Raw genomic sequence first — 17,155 nt, forward strand, 5'->3', positions numbered from 1 at the left:
AGTCACTTTTATATATATATAAAATATAATTACTTTTTTAATACATGTGCCAACCTAAGACAGCCTGAAGAATTGTGCACGTGTGTGCACATTGGGTACATGTGGGACAGTGGGAGTCTAACCAGGTGGATAAAGACACTGGACAACTTCACTGTTATTTAAGGACTGCACAAGGGACCCCATTTGCCCATTACAGCATGAGAAAAACTATTTTAGAGCCAATGTGCATTGCTCAGATCTTATGGTGAGAGGGCACCCTATGAATAAATTTGATATGCTGACTTTTTCAGTGGCCCAGAAAATGGTTGCATCAGTTAGTTTCAGGATTTCAAGAGTTAATCCAAGCAGGTCTCCCTTATCAGTAGGCCCAGCCCGCTGTTGCAGCAGGGCAGTTACAGCGTGAACTTAGCACATCATGCTCAGTGATATAGTGAAGGCTCAGAAAGAAGCAGGCAAGAGGGTAAGTTCATTTCCAGCTGCTCCTGGCATGGTTTTCATGTGTAGCACAGGCTCAGTACTAAGGACTAGGTCTGTGCCTGCTACAGTCAATGCAAATGCTCTCGCTGAAGGCTTCTGGGGGACAAGATCAGACATCGAAAGCTCAGGTAAATTGTGTCTCTGAGTCTGCTTAAACCTCTTGGCTGCCAAAATACAGGGAAAGGCAAAGAAGTAACCAAGAGATGTGCTCTGGGTTACAAGACATTTCAAACCGTTTTTATTTTAATTTTATTTTTAACTGAAATTTAGAAATAAAACTATCATTTGTATTTGTTACAATTTAAAATAACTGTTGGGTTAAAAAAAACCCTCCCTTTTATGTAAAATTGAACATTACTTTTAGTTTTTATCAGGGAAAACTGGAATACAAATGTTGATTTCCCACAGGAAAATATTTTTTTTTCCATCAGAACTGACAGTTTCAAATGAAAAATTGTATTTTTAATAAAACCGTGTTTTTGATCAGGAAAACTTTAATTTAAAAAAAGTGTTAGCCTCTGTAAGAATGAAAGTGTTTCCTTCCACATGTCTCCACATACGTCTGGTTCCAGAACCTCAATCAGCCTATGCACCAGCAGGCTGCCATTTAGGAGAGTTTGCGAGACTGAACAAAGGTAGGCCTTGGAAAGCCTTGAAGTTGTATAACATTTATGTCATGGTGTTGTGTCTGCAGTATGAAGACGTTATGAAGATAGTGCTGCTACATTTGAATGCTGCCACATTGAAAGAATCATGAGCTTGGATAAAAAAAAATGAGGTTTGGGGTTTTTTAAGTACATTTTGGGTTTTCTTTATTTGAGATCAACCCTGTAAAAATCAGGCAACTGTAAAAATGTTAGGATGAGTGGCATCTAAAATCCTTGTAAGTGGGGCTTGTGTGCCATTAAAAAATGTCCATAACTAGTGAAAAGTGTGTGTGACATGCTGGCACAGTTGTCACACTGTGTTCTAAGGCAGTGGTCTTCAAAGTTGGGGGTGCACGCACCCCAGGGGGTGCGCAAGACGATCCAATGGGATGCGGGAAGAATATTAGAACTTCTATTTATATTTATATAAATTTACATATATCAGGGATGCATGCTCAAAATTTTTTGCTGATACGGGTGCGCCAATATAAATATACATATGTTGGGGGTGCATGCTCAAAAATTTTTTACTGATAGGGGTGTGCGATCAAAAAAGTTTGGAGACCACTGTTTTAAGGTGCTGATTTCTGAAGGACAACTTTTGAAGTATGGTGATTACAGGGCTCACCAGGGGCATCGACATGTGTGTTTTAATGTGCAGTAGCCTATTCTACTGTGTATTAAAGCAGTGCTTAAAAAACAGGCTAATGCACTAATGTGCAATAGAATAGGCTACTGCACATTAAGTGTCACCTAAAGAGGGCTTAACACAACCTAATGTGCATTTATTTAGTACCTCATACTGGCGGCATTAGCACTGGCATCATTAGGGTCCCTAAACATGTTCCTCCGCTGAAACTTTCATTCAGTCTTGCCCAGTATTACTGCTTCTTGAAGTCCCATCTCCTGCAGTCATATTATTGCCAGAGTCTCAATATTTCTAAAGTTCAAAGATCTCCGCTCATATAAGCACAAATGATTATTTTTTAGCTAATCTCATGATTTGTGAGGGCTGACTCCTGATTTTGGAACATGTGGGGGTGACAGCACTGGCATCATTAGGGTCCCCTTAGCTCAGTGCCTGCCTGCACCCTAAAAGCAAACATCTGATGCCCACAGCTGGGTCCTGGCACTAAATGAAGGGCACAGAGTGGGAGCTCCCCCGACAAGACGTGTGTGGGAGGGAGTGGAAACTGGTGGCCCTCTATTCTAGCCAGGCCTTTCAGGCCGTTGAGGTGAAACGGGACACCGGGGTTCAGAGGTCTGGAGGGGTGGGGAAGCCCCGCGAGGCGGAACCCTGAAGCCACGGCCTTTGTTGCCTGCCTGGGACGCATTTGAGAGCGGACGGCGCGGACTCCTCCAAGCGGCGGACCGCGTCACCTAGCAGCAGGCCAGCAGCACCCGGAAGTGACTTGAATGTCGAAAGGTGCCGCCCGGTGGCCGCTAGCAGGGTAGGGGCGCGCTGTTCCCTGCGAGCGGAGCGGGGCGGGGCGGGGCGGGGCGGCAGGTCGCTGCACGGCCAAGGGGCCGGGGAGGCTGAGGGGAGTTGTTCAGGGGCCGGGGACGGGGCCCGCCCTGTGTGGGAAGGGGTCGCCCTGGGGCCTTCTGTGAGCTGCCCTCTCTGCCCCGTCCCCTCCCGCCCTGGCAAGGGCGTCCCCCCGGGGAGCTCAGGCCACAGCCCCCCGTCCCTGCGTGAGGGGGGAGTCTCTGTCCTGTCTCTGGCGAGCCGGAGCAGCGTGGCAGGGGCCCATTCACACAGGAGCTGATGTGTGGCCCCCAGCTAATTTCACACTGGAATAAAACCCTCTTCAAAATGTCTCCAGCTTCCCAGCACCATGCAGAAGCTTTCTGAAGGTGGAGGATTATAAGGAAGCCGAATGAACTAGTCTAGTTTTGCCTGGTTGAAGGCTCCAGGGCATTGCAGCAGGCCTGAGGTCTGGGTTGGAGTGTATTCCTCCTCCAGGCTCACACTCATGCTTCAGATATATCTAGAGGGTTTTGTGTGCCAGGGAGCCCTAGCCAAGCTCCCAATATACTTGACCAGGAAGGAAGCTCTGGCTGGGAGGACCCCTAGGCCATTTTCCTGTCCCTGATTCATTAACATTTCTAGGCAGAGTTTCACTGGGTTGTGTCCACTGGCTCCTTGGATGCGTTTGAGGGCCACTGGGCACTGTCCGGTGGGCTCAGTGCCATGTCCCCTTTTAGTGCACCTGGTTTAAACCTCTGACCTCACTCCTGTATAGCTATGGGTTTGTGCAGACACCTCACAGAGCAGCATTTGAACATGAATCCATCGTTCGGGGTGCGAATCCAATTTTGTGCCCTTGTAGGATGCCAGCAGAACAGCCCTGGGAACTGAAGTCCTATATTCAATGCAGGTATAGCATGGAAAGTGATGGTTCACATTTCTTTTCTGGACACACAATGTCTGAGGGGTCAGAAAGGAGTCCAGGTTCATTCAGTCTTTGGCCTCATCGCTAAGAAAGTAGTTGAGGTGGCTGATGTCACTTTTCAAGGTGGGTTTTTGGTGTTGGCAGCAGTCTGCTTGGGTGGAGAGGGAGATCCCAACACATTTCATTTTCATTCATGAACAGTCAATGACTAGCAGCTTTAACTCACTTTTAGCCTTTTCTGGATTGGAGCTGGCAAACATTGAGATGAATGTTCCTTATCCATTACCAGGCCCTAGACCAATCCAGTCATTTGTGAATATTTTTTCAAAGTGTAGATCTCTAAGTAGAGTGGAGCTGGAGCAGGTGCTGCACAGCCAGAGCGGGCAAGGCGCGGGACAGAGCCATGAGCTGCTCGTCTAGAGGGTGCGGCAGACAGGGGGCAGCTCCTGCCCTGCATGCACACCAGGAGGGCATGGGGGGCATGTCCCCCACCCCCCAACTGCACACATCCACTCCCTGCTCCCACATACTGGGGGCAGGGAGTAGCAGGTCAGGAGTGAGGGGCACCAGCAGGGCTGGGGGCATGGAGCGCTGTGGGTTGGGAGTGAGGGTCACTAGCAGGTCCGGGGGGCTGTTTTCTAGTTAAACTATTCACTGTGTCAGGACTGGCCCTCAATGTTTACAGACGGGTCCTGGGGAGCATGTGCACCTGAATTGGCATGAAGGGTAGGGAAGGATGCCACTGTGTGCTGGGGCCAGGGGTTGTGCTGGGCTCTTCCCAGCGGGGGGCTGGGGTGGGCTGGGCTGAGCTTAGGGTGTGCAGCAGCAGCACTGGGGGGGCCTACAGCGAATTGTGGGGTGGCTGCAGCCCTACCGCCATAGCTCCCCTCTGAGCGCTGCCACCACCCATCCTGAGCACAGCGCAGCCCAGCTCAGCCCCCCTGGTATTTACTCATTGTGTTTTTACTGGGTCAGTGAAAATATACAAATCAGTTTTATTTTTTTTAAATATTCCATTTCTGGTAAAATTCCCTTTTAAGTTTTCAGTCAGTACTGCAATATACTGAGTGTGTAATTGTTGCAGGAGATTTTTAATAGGGTAAGATTCATAGATGTTAGGGTCAGTAGGGGCCTCAGTAGGTCATTGAGTCTGACTACCTGGCCTGGGTAGGAAAGAGCACTGGGGTCAGATGACCCCAGCTTGGTGTTTGTCCAGTCTCCTCTTGAACACCCCCAAGGTAGGGGAGAGCACCACATCCCTTGGAAGCCCATTCCAGATACTAGCAACCCTTACTGTAAAGAAGTTCTTTCTAATGTCAAACCTAAATCTGCTGTCTGTCCATTTGTGGCCATTGTTCCTAGTTACTCCAGGAGGTATCCTAGTAAATAGAGCATCTCCTATTCCCTGCTGCTGTCCCCTGATGAATTTATAGGCAGCCACAGGATCACCTCTCATCCTTCTCTTGAGAAGGCTGAAGAGATCTAGGTTCCTCAGTCTCTCCTCGTAGGGCCTTATCTGCAGGCCTCTGACCATATAAGTCGCCCTCCTCTGAACCCTCTCAAGATTCTCCGCATCCCTCTTGAAATGCGGTGTCCAAAACTGCATACAATACTCCAACTGTGGTCTGACCAGTGCCGCATAGAAGGGAAGCATCACCTCCCTGGACCTGTTTGTCCTGCATCTGCTAATGCATGATAAAGTACGGTTAGCCTTGTTGATCACTTTGTCACATTGATGACTTATGTTCATCTTGGAGTCAACTATGACTCCGAGATCCCTTTCTGCTGCTGTGCTGCTGAGAAGGTCATCCCCCACCCTGTAAGTGTATTGGTGGTTCTTTTTGCCTAGGTGCAGCACTTTGCAGTTGTCTTTAATGCACTGAATCCTATTTCATTCTGCCCATTTTTCCAACCTGTTCAGATCTGCCTGGATCCGTTCCCTACCCTCTGGTGTGTTAACTTTGTGAACTTGGACAAGGTGCTCTCTATGCCCTCATCCAAGCCACTGAAGAAGACAGTGAATAGCACCGGTCCAAGGACCAAGCCTTGCGGGACTCCACTGCCCACATCTTTCCAGGTTGATATCAACCCGTTCACTACCAAATAAGTTTACATTTAATATATATTTTTAAATTCTTGGAAACATTTCTGTTGGCCTTGTTTCTTAAAAGTGTTCTATTTGTTTTCCTTTTTCTGTTACTAAAACTAAATTTTGCTCATAAGAAGACTCCTTTAACAGTCTTAGGCTGGATATGGGGAAAACTGTTGGGCTTGTTCAACAAAAGGCCCACTGTCTTTCAAAAAGGAGATTACTTTTGTAAGGAGGCAGGTTTTATCACTGTTGGTGCAGAGTGGGTACATATCGATGTTCTCAGTCTGGGAAGACACTCCCTAATTTATAGTAAAAGAATGGAAGAGTTTCCTCCCTGTTCCCTCTTTCCTGCTTCTTGGTATTTTAATAGATTTGATAAGTATGTCCTAAGGTTTCTTTAGCCCATTTGGCTCTCTTAATTACTATGGTTTAGTGGATGAGAGACTGTGACCTGAGCTTTTCAGCTATAGCCTTTAGCTCCCTTTATCTCCTTCAGCTTATTTTGTGTATTGTACCCACTCTTCACCAATATGTCACTTCTGTCATCTTCTCTTTCCACACTCACCGCTTGTTTTCATAACGTCCTTCTATGTCCCTCATCTCTGCTTGAGGCCTGGCCTCCTTTTCTTATTTGTTGGTGCTTTCCTAAGACCTTTCTTCCTCAAAGCCTCCATAAATCAGAGATTGTCCCTCTGGCTAAGGAGACCTGGGAATGCTTCCCTGGTGAGCTGGAGGGGACTGTCAGACAGTGAGGTGACCAACTCGCCTCAGGAGCTAAGGGTAGTGTGCTCAAAATAGTGCTCACACTTCTACATCAATAATGTTAAACAGAAAATCTCTGCGGATGCCCACATGCCCTGTAATTTATACCCTGGTCTGGCCTCTGCAGGTTTGAAGAGAAAGGGAAAACTCCAAGAAATTAGCCCTTGATAATAACAACTGTGTGCTTGTCCCACTGCCAGCAATGGGCCACATGCCAAGGAAGCTTCACCTTTCCGCCTCAAGGGGCTGAGAACTCAACCGTGAGCAGGCATTTCCTATTGCTGTGTTTAGCAGGCCTCTAGCTCTCCAAGTGAATGAATCACTTGAATAAGTTGTTCCCCACCAGCCACCCCATCACAATACAGCTGGTGCTTTTTCCATCACAAATTGCCAGATGCATAGACTTGATAGATCAGTTGTATTTTATTAAATAAAGAGAAAAACAAATACACCAGAGACCTCCTAACATGTTATAAATATACTGTGTGCGGATTTCTGTTTCCAATTGACTGGTCCCATCACAAAGAATCCAGCCTGAGGGGTCCTGGAGTTGTCATATCCCTAGCACAGCAATGAAGGACAGAAAAGGACAAACAGTCTCTGGATGCTGATATATCTGTGCCAGCTCCCTCCTCCTTGCAATTACATTTTTATTAGACACTTCCACATTATTTAAACACTGTCCACTAGTTCAAAGCTCAAAATGTATTTATTTTTAAACTGAATTTAAATGATGGGATTAGAAAGAAATATTTCCCTTACAGGCAGATTATTATACAGCTGCTCATATCCTTCTCCTTTCTCTTGGAGAACCCAGTATTAACCACTTGCAGAGGCAAGACACTGAACTAGAAAAACCTCTGGTTTTAGCCAACCCAGCAGCTTGTATGTTCATTAGTGTAACATTATGAAAGACTGTTTCAAGATTGGAGTTTCCAACACAAGGTTATTCCACCAGTCTCACTAAAATGTCATTTCAAGAGCTTGTGTTTATCAGAAGCTTGCCAAATACATCTCTATTGTCTATGATTTTAAATGCCATTGGGTGCATCTACACAAGATGCTATTGCACAGCCGTTACTGTGCATTTATTTAGTACTTGCTAAATAAATACAAATACTTAGCAAGTACTAAATAAATGCTCAGTAACTGGAGTTACTGTGAAGTAGCATCAGCAAACATCTTTTAGGTGATGCTACTGTGCAGTAGCCTAATAATACTGCACAGTAGCATATTAGCATTGTCTGTGCTGTGACACGTTACTGTGCATTATTTTTCAGCTAGTGTGTAGTCAGCAGCAGCTCATGTAGATGCACCCAGTTTGTGGTATTGGCTAATGTTAGGTCCTTAATCTCACTGCAGAGGCGATTCGTAGCAAGTGCTTGAATTTGGTGATTAGGAATGACACTGGGTCTTCATTCCGGTTGTTTTCATTTAATGCAGATACTTTTCTGGACTTTTTACTGCAGTCTATAAGTTTTTGGGTTGTTTTTTTTTTATTGGCAGGTAGAAAGTTCTTCAAGTATTCCTATGGTGGTACTGAAGGTCTTCTTCCCCTCTTGCTGCTCCTCAGCAGAAAGCGGTCTTTTGGTTGGCCACTGGATCCCAGAACAGAATTCTGCAGTTATCCTGGCTGTGGTCCATTTTCCTTTTATTCCTGTCCAGGTGAAGCAATACCTCTCTGAAGTCCGGCAAGTGACTCAGGTCAATGTTTCTGTACTGGGCACATGGAGTAACTGCAAAAAGAAGGAAGAGAGCTTGAGTGAGTTCCTGGAAGATCTTGGCACAATCTTTTCCCATGAGCCATGGATTCAGCTTTGCAAAGAGACAGACAGCAAGTTTTGGAGTTGTTCTGTTATTCAGAAACACCCCAGTACTCCCAAGGAAGATGAAATTATATTGGTGTATTATGACCAACGCAAAGTAATGCTTTCACACCTCCATCCCCCAGGGAACTTGACCAACTCCACTGATCACAAAGCAGAGGATGCCTCAAAACTAGCTATCATATTTGACACAGTGGCAAAGAGCAAGGTCCTGTTTATGAAAGACAGATATGATTATGGGCCCATCAAGCTGACCCATTGGCAGTCAGAAGGAGTAGAAGCCAGTATAATTGTGGAGCTGATGAAGCAAGCTTCCATTCCTGTGTGTATGCTGCTGACATTTCTGCTTTCATTTGTCTCCAGTGTCTGTAAAAGCAGGTATGGCTCAGCTTATGTGTTGCATGGAAACTTAGGGAAAGATTTGCTGGAAACAGGCAAAATGCATTATGGTAAAATCTCTTAACTAAGTTGTGTAAGGGGCAATGTGACTGCCATCGAAGGTTCTACTTGTACAGGTGTCCAGTTTGATCACTGGAATTTCTTGGCTAACTGAATTGGTTTACCACAGTGAATATAGACTATACAGCATCCGTATCAAAACAAGGGGTGTCATTTCAACATAAAGAGCTGCTATTAATAGTAGCTCTGTGCTTTTCAGAGTCAGAGGGGGAAAAGTGACTGTGATTGTTCAGGACACTCCAATTCAAGTAATGCTGAAGTAGTTGATACTTACTTGCTTGTATGAGGTTCCAGGGCAGTAGATAGTACAGGGAGACCCTGGGTAGAACCTGCTATTGAAGCCAAGTGAGCATGGAGAAGAGAGGAATATCTTGGGAGTCTGGTCCAATGCAAAGTACATGGCTGCCGTATTGGTAGCTATTATCTCTAAGGGTTTCCTCAAATTTCATGAGATTCTGAAAGGAGCTGTGAACTAAGCTGAGCCAATTTCAGTTTTCCCTGGGGACACCCACTCTGCCTTAGCTTCATGCATTTGTTTTCTCCAGTTACTCTCCACAGCTAATTATCTATTATTTCACCCCCTGGATTTTCAGCCCACATTGGCTTAATCCCTACCTGCCTTGAATTGCCCCTGAGGCTGATGAACACTGTAAAGCACTGGCAAACGCTGCCTCCAACTCCGACTTTTTTCTGAAGTCAAAGAGTGCTGCCGTACCCCAAGGCTGAATTAGCAGGAAGTTAATGGGAGGACACTGGACCATGTACAGGCATACCTCGGAGATATTGCGGGTTCGGTTCCAGACCACCGCAATAAAGCGAATATCGCAATAAAGCGAGTCACATGCATTTTTTGGTTTCCCAGTGCATATAAAAGTTATGTTTACACTATACTGTAGTCTATTAAGTGTGCAATAGCATTATGTCTAAAAAAACAATGTACATACCTTAATTAAAAAATACTTTATTGCTAAAAAATGCTAACCATCATCTGAGCCGAATGGCGCCGATAGACTTGCTTGACGCAGGGTTGCCACAAACCTTCAATTTGTAAAAGCGCAATATCTGCGAAGCGCAATAAAGTGAAGTGCAATAAAACGAGGTATGCCTGTACATCCTTGATGAATCTTTATTGACTTATGTTGGTGTACTAGCTGCAGTGGAGTTTCACCAAGGTTAATGTACTGCCTCCAGTGTCATGTTCTTCAAAAGCTGGCACCAACGTGCAGTTCCAAACAGATCTGAAAGAAAAAAGTCCTTCTATATAAAGCTTACAAACATGGCTGGGCAATCCGTCTAGTGAAATTGTGTTGCACTGTCAAAAAGTGGATTGGGTTTCAGTTTCCAAGCTGCAAGAGGACAGTTTGATTAATCAGATTTTGATAACAGCTACTAAAGCATTCATGGGCAAATCTTTTCAAGTATAGCCTCAAGGTATGAGGAATGGAATCCTTTAACATGTTTCTAATAGTATAATACTGTCATAAAAATTACAGTGAACCATTTCATACACAACAGTTGGCTTTTTCTGTCTGATGTATAAAGCTAAAACTGTTATTTTTGTATTTGAGTTAGTGTAAATTGTGGGTAAGCAGAGGCCACTGACTTGTAGAATGGCACTGTTTACAACAGGTCTTTATTTGTGATTATAGTCACGTGGAACTATTAAGCAGTGGTGAGAGCACTAAATTGGAGTTCTGGTGTTTAGAGTTCTCTTGCCACCTCTCCATTGCCTCACTCTGTGGCCCAGGACAAATCACTGTCTCTCTGCAGCTCACTTTCCTCCTTTGTAAATTGGATGTATATCTACCAAGGTGTCCTTGACTTAGGTGTTGTGACACCAGTTAGGCGTCTGGCCTCAGTGGGGTGATTGCAGGAAACAGAATTAGGTGCCTAAGTTCCCTGTACAATCACTGGGGACAGTTAAGCACCTCCAAGGATGATCCATACAAACTGGTGTGGTGCCAGAGGACTGGAAAAGGACCAGTGTGGTTCCCATCTTCAAAAAGGGGAAGAAGGAACCCAGGAAACTATAGGCCAGTTAGTCTTACCTTGATCCTGGGCAAGCTTTCTGAGAAAATTATTCTGGCACATATCCACAAGGGGCGAGCAGGAGAGGTCATGCTTAGGGGCAACTAACACGGGTTCATTAGTGGCAGGTCCGGTCAGACCAACCTGGTGGCTTTCTATGATGAGATCACCAAATCATTAGATGCAGGGGTAGCAGTGGATATAGTCTTCCTGGACTTTCGGAAGGCCTTCAACACTGTCTCTCACCCTGTTCTCATTAAGAAACTCGGGGATTGTGGTGTTGACACCCACACAGTCAATTGGGTCGCCAACTGGCTGGAGGGCCACACCCAGAGAGTGGTGGTGGATGGGTCATTTTCAGCCTGGAGGGATGTGGACAGTGTGGTTCCACAGGGCTCGGTCCTCGGGCCCGCACTGTTCAACATCTTCATCAGTGACTTGGACGAGGGGGTAAAAAGGACCCTGTTCAAATTTGCTGATGACACTAAGATGTGGGGGGATGTGGGCACGCTAGAAGGGAGAAATAGGCTGCAATCTGACCTAGACAGGTTACAGGGGTGGGCAGATGAGAATAGGATGGGATTCAACACTGACAAGTGCAGAGTGATGCATCTGGGGAGGAACAACTGGCACCATATCTACAGGCTGGGTAACTCCCTTCTTGTCAATACAGAGGCAGAAAAGGATCTTGGAGTCATCATTGACTCCAAGATGAACATGGGCCGGCAGTGTGGGGATGCAGTCAGGAGGGCCAACTGCACCTTGTCATGCATCCACAGATGCATCTCGAGCAGGTCCAAGGAGGTGATACTCCCCCTCTACGCAGCACTGGTCAGGCCGCAGTTGGAATACTGCGTCCAGTTCTGGGCGCCGCACTTCAACAGGGATGTGGACAACATGGAGAGGGTCCAGAGGAGGGCCACTCGCATGATCAGGGAGCAGCAGGGCAGGCCTTATGAGGAGAGGCTACAGGACTTGAACCTGTTCAGCCTCCACAAGAGAAGGCTGAGGGGGGATCTAGTGGCCTGTTACAAACTAGTCGGGGGGATCAGCAGGCATTGGGGAAGTCCCTGTTCCCCTGAGCACTGCCAGGAGTGACCAGGAATAACGGTCACAAGTTGGCAGAGGGTAGATTTAAGCTAGATATCAGGAGGCGCTACTTCACAGTCAGGGCGGCTAGGATCTGGAAACGACTTCCAAGAGAAGTGGTGCTGGCTCCTACCCTGGGGGTCTTTAAGAGGTGGTTGGATGTATACCTTGCTGGGGTCGTTTGACCGAAATACTCTTTCCTGCTATGGCACGGGGTCGGACTAGATGATCTACTCAGGTCCCTTCCAACCCTAGAAACTATGAAACTCATGTGCTGAGCCACAGGGTGCACATCTGAAGTTCCAGTCCTCTCTGGTGTTCAGATGCTTGACTCAGGGCTTATATATTAGGTACTATACTACATCCACTCAGGATCTGGATCTCACAGTCCTATTCTGAGAGTGAGTGCTTAGTTCAGCAGGACTCTCTTTTCATGACAGCAGCAACAGCACCCACATTTTGTATAATAATCTAGTGGGTAAAGCATTCACCTAGGAAATAGATTACCTGGTCCTTATCAGACTGGGAGGGTTCAAACCCATCTCCTACCTACAAGAGAATTTCCTAAACCCCAGGCTATAGAGCGTGCTGCTGCTGAAGCTGAGCCACAGTGCAGTCAGGAACGCTACAGTGACGGGGCCAGAAAGACAGCAGGCAAAAAGGACCCTATCGCAGTAGCCTAGTGGTTAGGGCATTCAGCTGAGAGATCTGTTCCAGCTCAACAGGAATATTTCTGTTTTATCCACAGAATATCTAATGTAGAAAATCATAAGCCATCCTGGGAGCAGACACTAAGAACCTACACTCTCCAATTGCAAGGGAATTTCTGGGGTGGCTTGGAGTAGGGGAGGCTAGAGAGCACTCTGTGGGCTGTCCATTAGGCCTGTGTGAAGCAGCTGGTGTTTGCTTCAGGTTTGGATTTGGCCGATTTGGGGGATAGTGATTCAATCTGGTGATTCGAATCACTGTCCCAAATCAATTTGGCTAAATCTGATGTGGAGATTCAGCTGGTGCCGAATCTCCGAATCATGCAGGCCCATCCCCTGCCTGCTCTTCCAACCTCTGCAATGGCTGCCCCACCCACCCCAGCTCCCGGCACTTTGGAAAAAAAAGCCCCAACTCACTGGGTGCTGCCAGGTTTGGGAGTGGTCCCTGCTGCCCCACACTGCATGGGGAGCTCTGCATGAGCCTCCTGACCCCCACCCCCACCACTTTTCCAGCCCCCCTCCATGGCTGCCCTGCCTGCCATGGCCCTTTAAGAACCGCCCCCCCCCCCCCCCAAAAAAAAAAACAAAACAAAAACCGAGAATCACTGGTTCTTGCCTGGCAGGGGGTGATCTCTGGAGCCCCCCGAAGCCCTGAGGCTGCTGCAAGAGCTGGTGAATCCCGGGTTTTTTTTCTTTTTTTCTTAAAGAGCTGGAGCTGGGGCAGATGGGGCAGCCATGGAGGGGTGGGGGGCTCATGCAGAACCCCACCATGCAGCAAGGGGAAGTGGGGGTCAGCAGGGTTTGACCCCCCACTCCCAGCAGAACCCAGTGAGTTGGGGCTTTTTTTTAAAGCACCAGGAACTGGGGCAGCCATGGGGGAGGGCTGGGGGAGCGGGAGGGGTTGGGGGGGCTGGGAGAGCAGGCAGGGGATGGAGCCTGGCAGGGGTCCCCCCATGGTCCCCTCCCCACTCCTCCAGCCCCTACTTACCAGCGCCAAGTCCAGCTCCATGCTGCAGCCACCAAGGACTGCCCAAATCATTGAAGCTCTCTGAATCTTTTTCTGGCACATATCCACAAGGGGCGAGCAGGAGAGGTCATGCTTAGGGGCAACTAACACGGGTTCATCAGTGGCAGGTCCGGTCAGACCAACCTGGTGGCTTTCTATGATGAGATCACCAAATCATTAGATGCAGGGGTAGCAGTGGATATAGTCTTCCTGGACTTTCGGAAGGCCTTCGACACTGTCTCTCACCCCGTGCTCATTAAGAAACTCGGGGTTTGTGGTGTTGACACCCACACAGTCAATTGGGTCGCCAACTGGCTGGAGGGCCACACCCAGAGAGTGGTGGTGGATGGGTCATTTTCAGCCTGGAGGGATGTGGGCAGTGGGGTCCCGCAGGGCTCTCTCCTCGGGCCCGCGCTGTTCAACATCTTCATCAGTGACTTGGACGAGGGGGTAAAAAGGACCCTGTTCAAATTTACTGATGACACTAAGATGTGGGGGGATTCAAAGATTCAGAGAGCTTCAAATTAATTTGGACCTTTTTATTGGTCCCCTGATTCGATTCAGATTTGGAGATTTGGCCACCAAATCGGGCCGCATCTTCTCCAAATTGAATCAACACCCGAAGCTTCACACAGCCCTACTGTCCACCCCTCCAAAGCCCATTGTAGCCAGACCCTAAGCACAATAAAATGATGTTGGTGTTTTATGCCTTATATAAAATTTACTTCAGGTAAACTGCACATGGCAACAGCTTCTGAAAGAAGCAATTACCTGGGGTAATTCCTTCTGGGAATCACTTAGCTCTGTGGGGACAGAATCAGATGGAGAGTCAAATGGGGAATTTTCCCTGCCTGAGCTTCTTAAAGTCACACTCACTGTGTCTGAAAGGTGCTGGGAGAGCTTCTGCCTGCACTTTAAAGATGGACATCATATACTGCATAAAAGGTATTTCAAGTTTCATTTGATGGAAAGAGATTAAATCAGCTGGGATGTATGAACTAACAATTCTCTGGTTTAATAAGCAGGGCCTTCTATGCGTTTCTGGGAAAGTCTCTCAATTCTAACATCTGCATCTTCCCTTTGTGCTAACTAAGATCAAGTTTCCTTGTTTTCTGTGTTTCAAATTTTGTGGAGTGGGTGGGGTATGAGGAATTATTAGTTCTGATGAGCTGGAGGATCACTTCTCAGCCTCTTGTGGGCTAAGATCAAATTTTCTGCCCAACTTTAGGGGTTATTTCATATTTCAGTTCTAAGCACCCTGCCTATATATGCAACTAGAAAACAGGAGTGGGTAATCATCTCAGTAAATAAACTGGATTCCCTGGTTAACAACATTGCCTGGATGTAGTGAGGGAGATTTAAAAATGCCCGTGTAGTCTATAAAAACTACATTGATCTGAAATATAGGCATCTCTTCACCACCACCCTGTGCTTAGAGGTGGTAATTGCAAATTGATTTTGAGGGATTCTTGGGCACAACTTTCATTACAATTGAAAGATCCCCTGTGCATCACCAGAATGATTAGAATGATTTAATATTGTGGCAGGCAACTCTACACGCTCCTTTTTTTTTAAATAAGCTGTGTAATCGCCTCCTCCTGACATCCTCTGACCCCTCCAATGCCTCATCCAGATGGGAGGTTGTTTTCCTGGAATTGTAGCACAGAGCAGTAAGGCTGCCAAGATAATCTAGTTAATGGAGCTTTAACACTTTTGTGCAGTCCAGATTCAGAGAGATGGCTTCTCATCTAGATTCTGAGGGGCCACCCCCGCTCTTGGAACAAATGATCTGGATTGGAAAAATCATAATTTCACTATGCGGAGAGCATTCAATTGCAGCTGAAATTGCTTACATTTGGAGAGTCCCCAGACATTTACTCTACATCTACTGCTGTGTACTTGTCTGTTTAAGTAATGTAATGATATAAAAGCCATTTAGAAGTGTTTTCCGGTACATTTTAAGAAGTCATTCCATGTACTATAAGCCTGATAAACAAATGGAAGCATTTGTGGCAACTTGCCATGCGTTGCAGGGATAATACGCTACAGAAGAAATGCTTTTTTGGCTTTCGTGTTTGGATGTTATTACAAATGGAAATTTCTGTGATGGATCCTGAAACCACTTAATTGAGCTCTTTCTCTATGCGTCTGTTCTCAGTATATTTTGGAGGTTATTTCTTTTGGCTGGGAATGTGGGATGGAGCTTGGGTTTCGTGACATTTAGTACAAAGAAAAGGAGGAGAGTTTGAAATAATACAAACAGGCATTGCACAGATTTTCATGAAACAACATTTGAAGCAAGCCTGTTGCTGTTCCAGTGCTGGGCTTCTCTTCAGCAGTGGCTACAGCTGGTTGGACACCCAGCCATTAGAAATTTGTATATTCATTACCTCTTTGCTGTTGCTGGGGGTGGGGGTGCTGTCCCAGGTTAGATGTGGTATTAATGTTGTCTAAAATTCAGTTGTGGTATTTCGTATTGAAGGCTCATTAAGGTCTTTCATTTATGATTCAGAAAACAAAACAACTTTCAAAATAGCTTATTCCTGATATTTGGTATCAATCTCTTCACCACCACACTTTTAAACTAGTGAGGGACACGGGGAAAGGGAAGGAGGGATTGATTCAGGTAAGGGAGATTTCCAACCCCCAAACCTGCTGTCTTCTACTTGAATTTGGCAGATGTTGACTGGAACAGTGCTTCCTAATCTTTAGCCTTTGGTGGACAGCCTTCTAATGAGAGACCTTCCATTGCTACTCCCCTGCTTGTATAACAGGATTTTCTACTTCAGCAAAGGTTCCTCAGGCCATAGCTTGAGACCATGATCACAAAAGAAAACTCATCTCCACTAGTGCCTCAACAAATGTGTGAACCCAAGTCTTCAGGATCAGCAGCCAGTGTAACAACCCACTGTTCCTCCTCCCCCTCAACACGTGTTCTTTCTTCTGTCACTTTGGATGTTACTTCCTGACAGGCCAGTGGAACAGCAGTGCGATAATTTGGCTGTGAGGTGGGTGGCTGAAGTGAAGAGGTGAATAACTCAAAGGCTCTGAATTAAAGAGACTAGTTCACAGTGCACAGCACTGAATTCAAAACTGATGCATCAAAAATCTGAATCAGTGGGGGCCTTCAGGGCTTTGGATTTTCAACTGACAAACCCTCTGTGAAGTGTAGCTGAAGAGGCCCTGAGGGGCACCCGTGGTTTTCTGCCAACCACACAATTTGTGGATTTGCTTTGTGTAGCTAGGTTGATACATACATTGCAGTACAAACCTAGTCTGCATCTTATCCTGCCCAGTCATAAATACATAGTCGTATTTCCAAACCACAGGCAAAATTCAGCTAAATAAAGTTCAGAGGAAGCATCTGTAAGTCTCATGGAAGTCTCTGAGTTAAATTCGCTAGTGATATAAATGATGGTGGGGTATAGGTTGTAGCCATGTTGGTCTAAGGACATAGGCAGACAGGGTTCTTTGGGTGAATTAGATATCTTTTATTAGATCAACTTAAATTGTTGGAAAAAAATGTTTAGCAAGCTTTCGGGTTTAAAAACCCTTTTTCAGTCTGAGGAAGCCTCTGCAGTTGGTGTGTGTTCTTCCTGGATGGAATGAATAGCAAAGAAGCCAGAGGCTGGGCTGGTTTGCATGCAAGACAGGCCATCAGTGAAGATG

At 46.3% G+C, this 17,155-nt stretch overlaps 1 protein-coding gene across 5 annotated transcripts in view; it reads left to right on the top strand.

The window, feature by feature from the left end:
* Positions 1 to 142: 142 nt before the first annotated feature.
* The window catches only part of PIGQ (phosphatidylinositol glycan anchor biosynthesis class Q), a 66,056-nt gene continuing 49,043 nt past the window's right edge, over positions 143 to 17,155 (top strand). For 2 of the 5 annotated variants that reach the window (XR_016438675.1, XM_090023806.1), the window contains exons 1-3: positions 2,508 to 2,575; positions 5,439 to 5,594; positions 7,878 to 8,575. Coding sequence is in view for 4 of the 5 variants with exons in the window: in XM_090023806.1 (XP_089879932.1) it covers positions 5,505 to 5,594; positions 7,878 to 8,575 (788 nt within the window). In the remaining variant the exon portion in view is untranslated. Of the gene's footprint in view, positions 606 to 2,482; positions 2,576 to 3,388; positions 3,503 to 5,438; positions 5,595 to 7,877; positions 8,576 to 17,155 lie in introns of those variants that run through there. The other 3 variants (XM_090023809.1, XM_090023808.1, XM_090023807.1) reach the window with 3 other exon arrangements.

Source organism: Crocodylus siamensis, chromosome 12 (assembly GCF_052110815.1).
Source record: "Crocodylus siamensis isolate JL-2025a chromosome 12, ASM5211081v1, whole genome shotgun sequence".
Lineage (NCBI taxonomy): Eukaryota > Metazoa > Chordata > Crocodylia > Crocodylidae > Crocodylus > Crocodylus siamensis.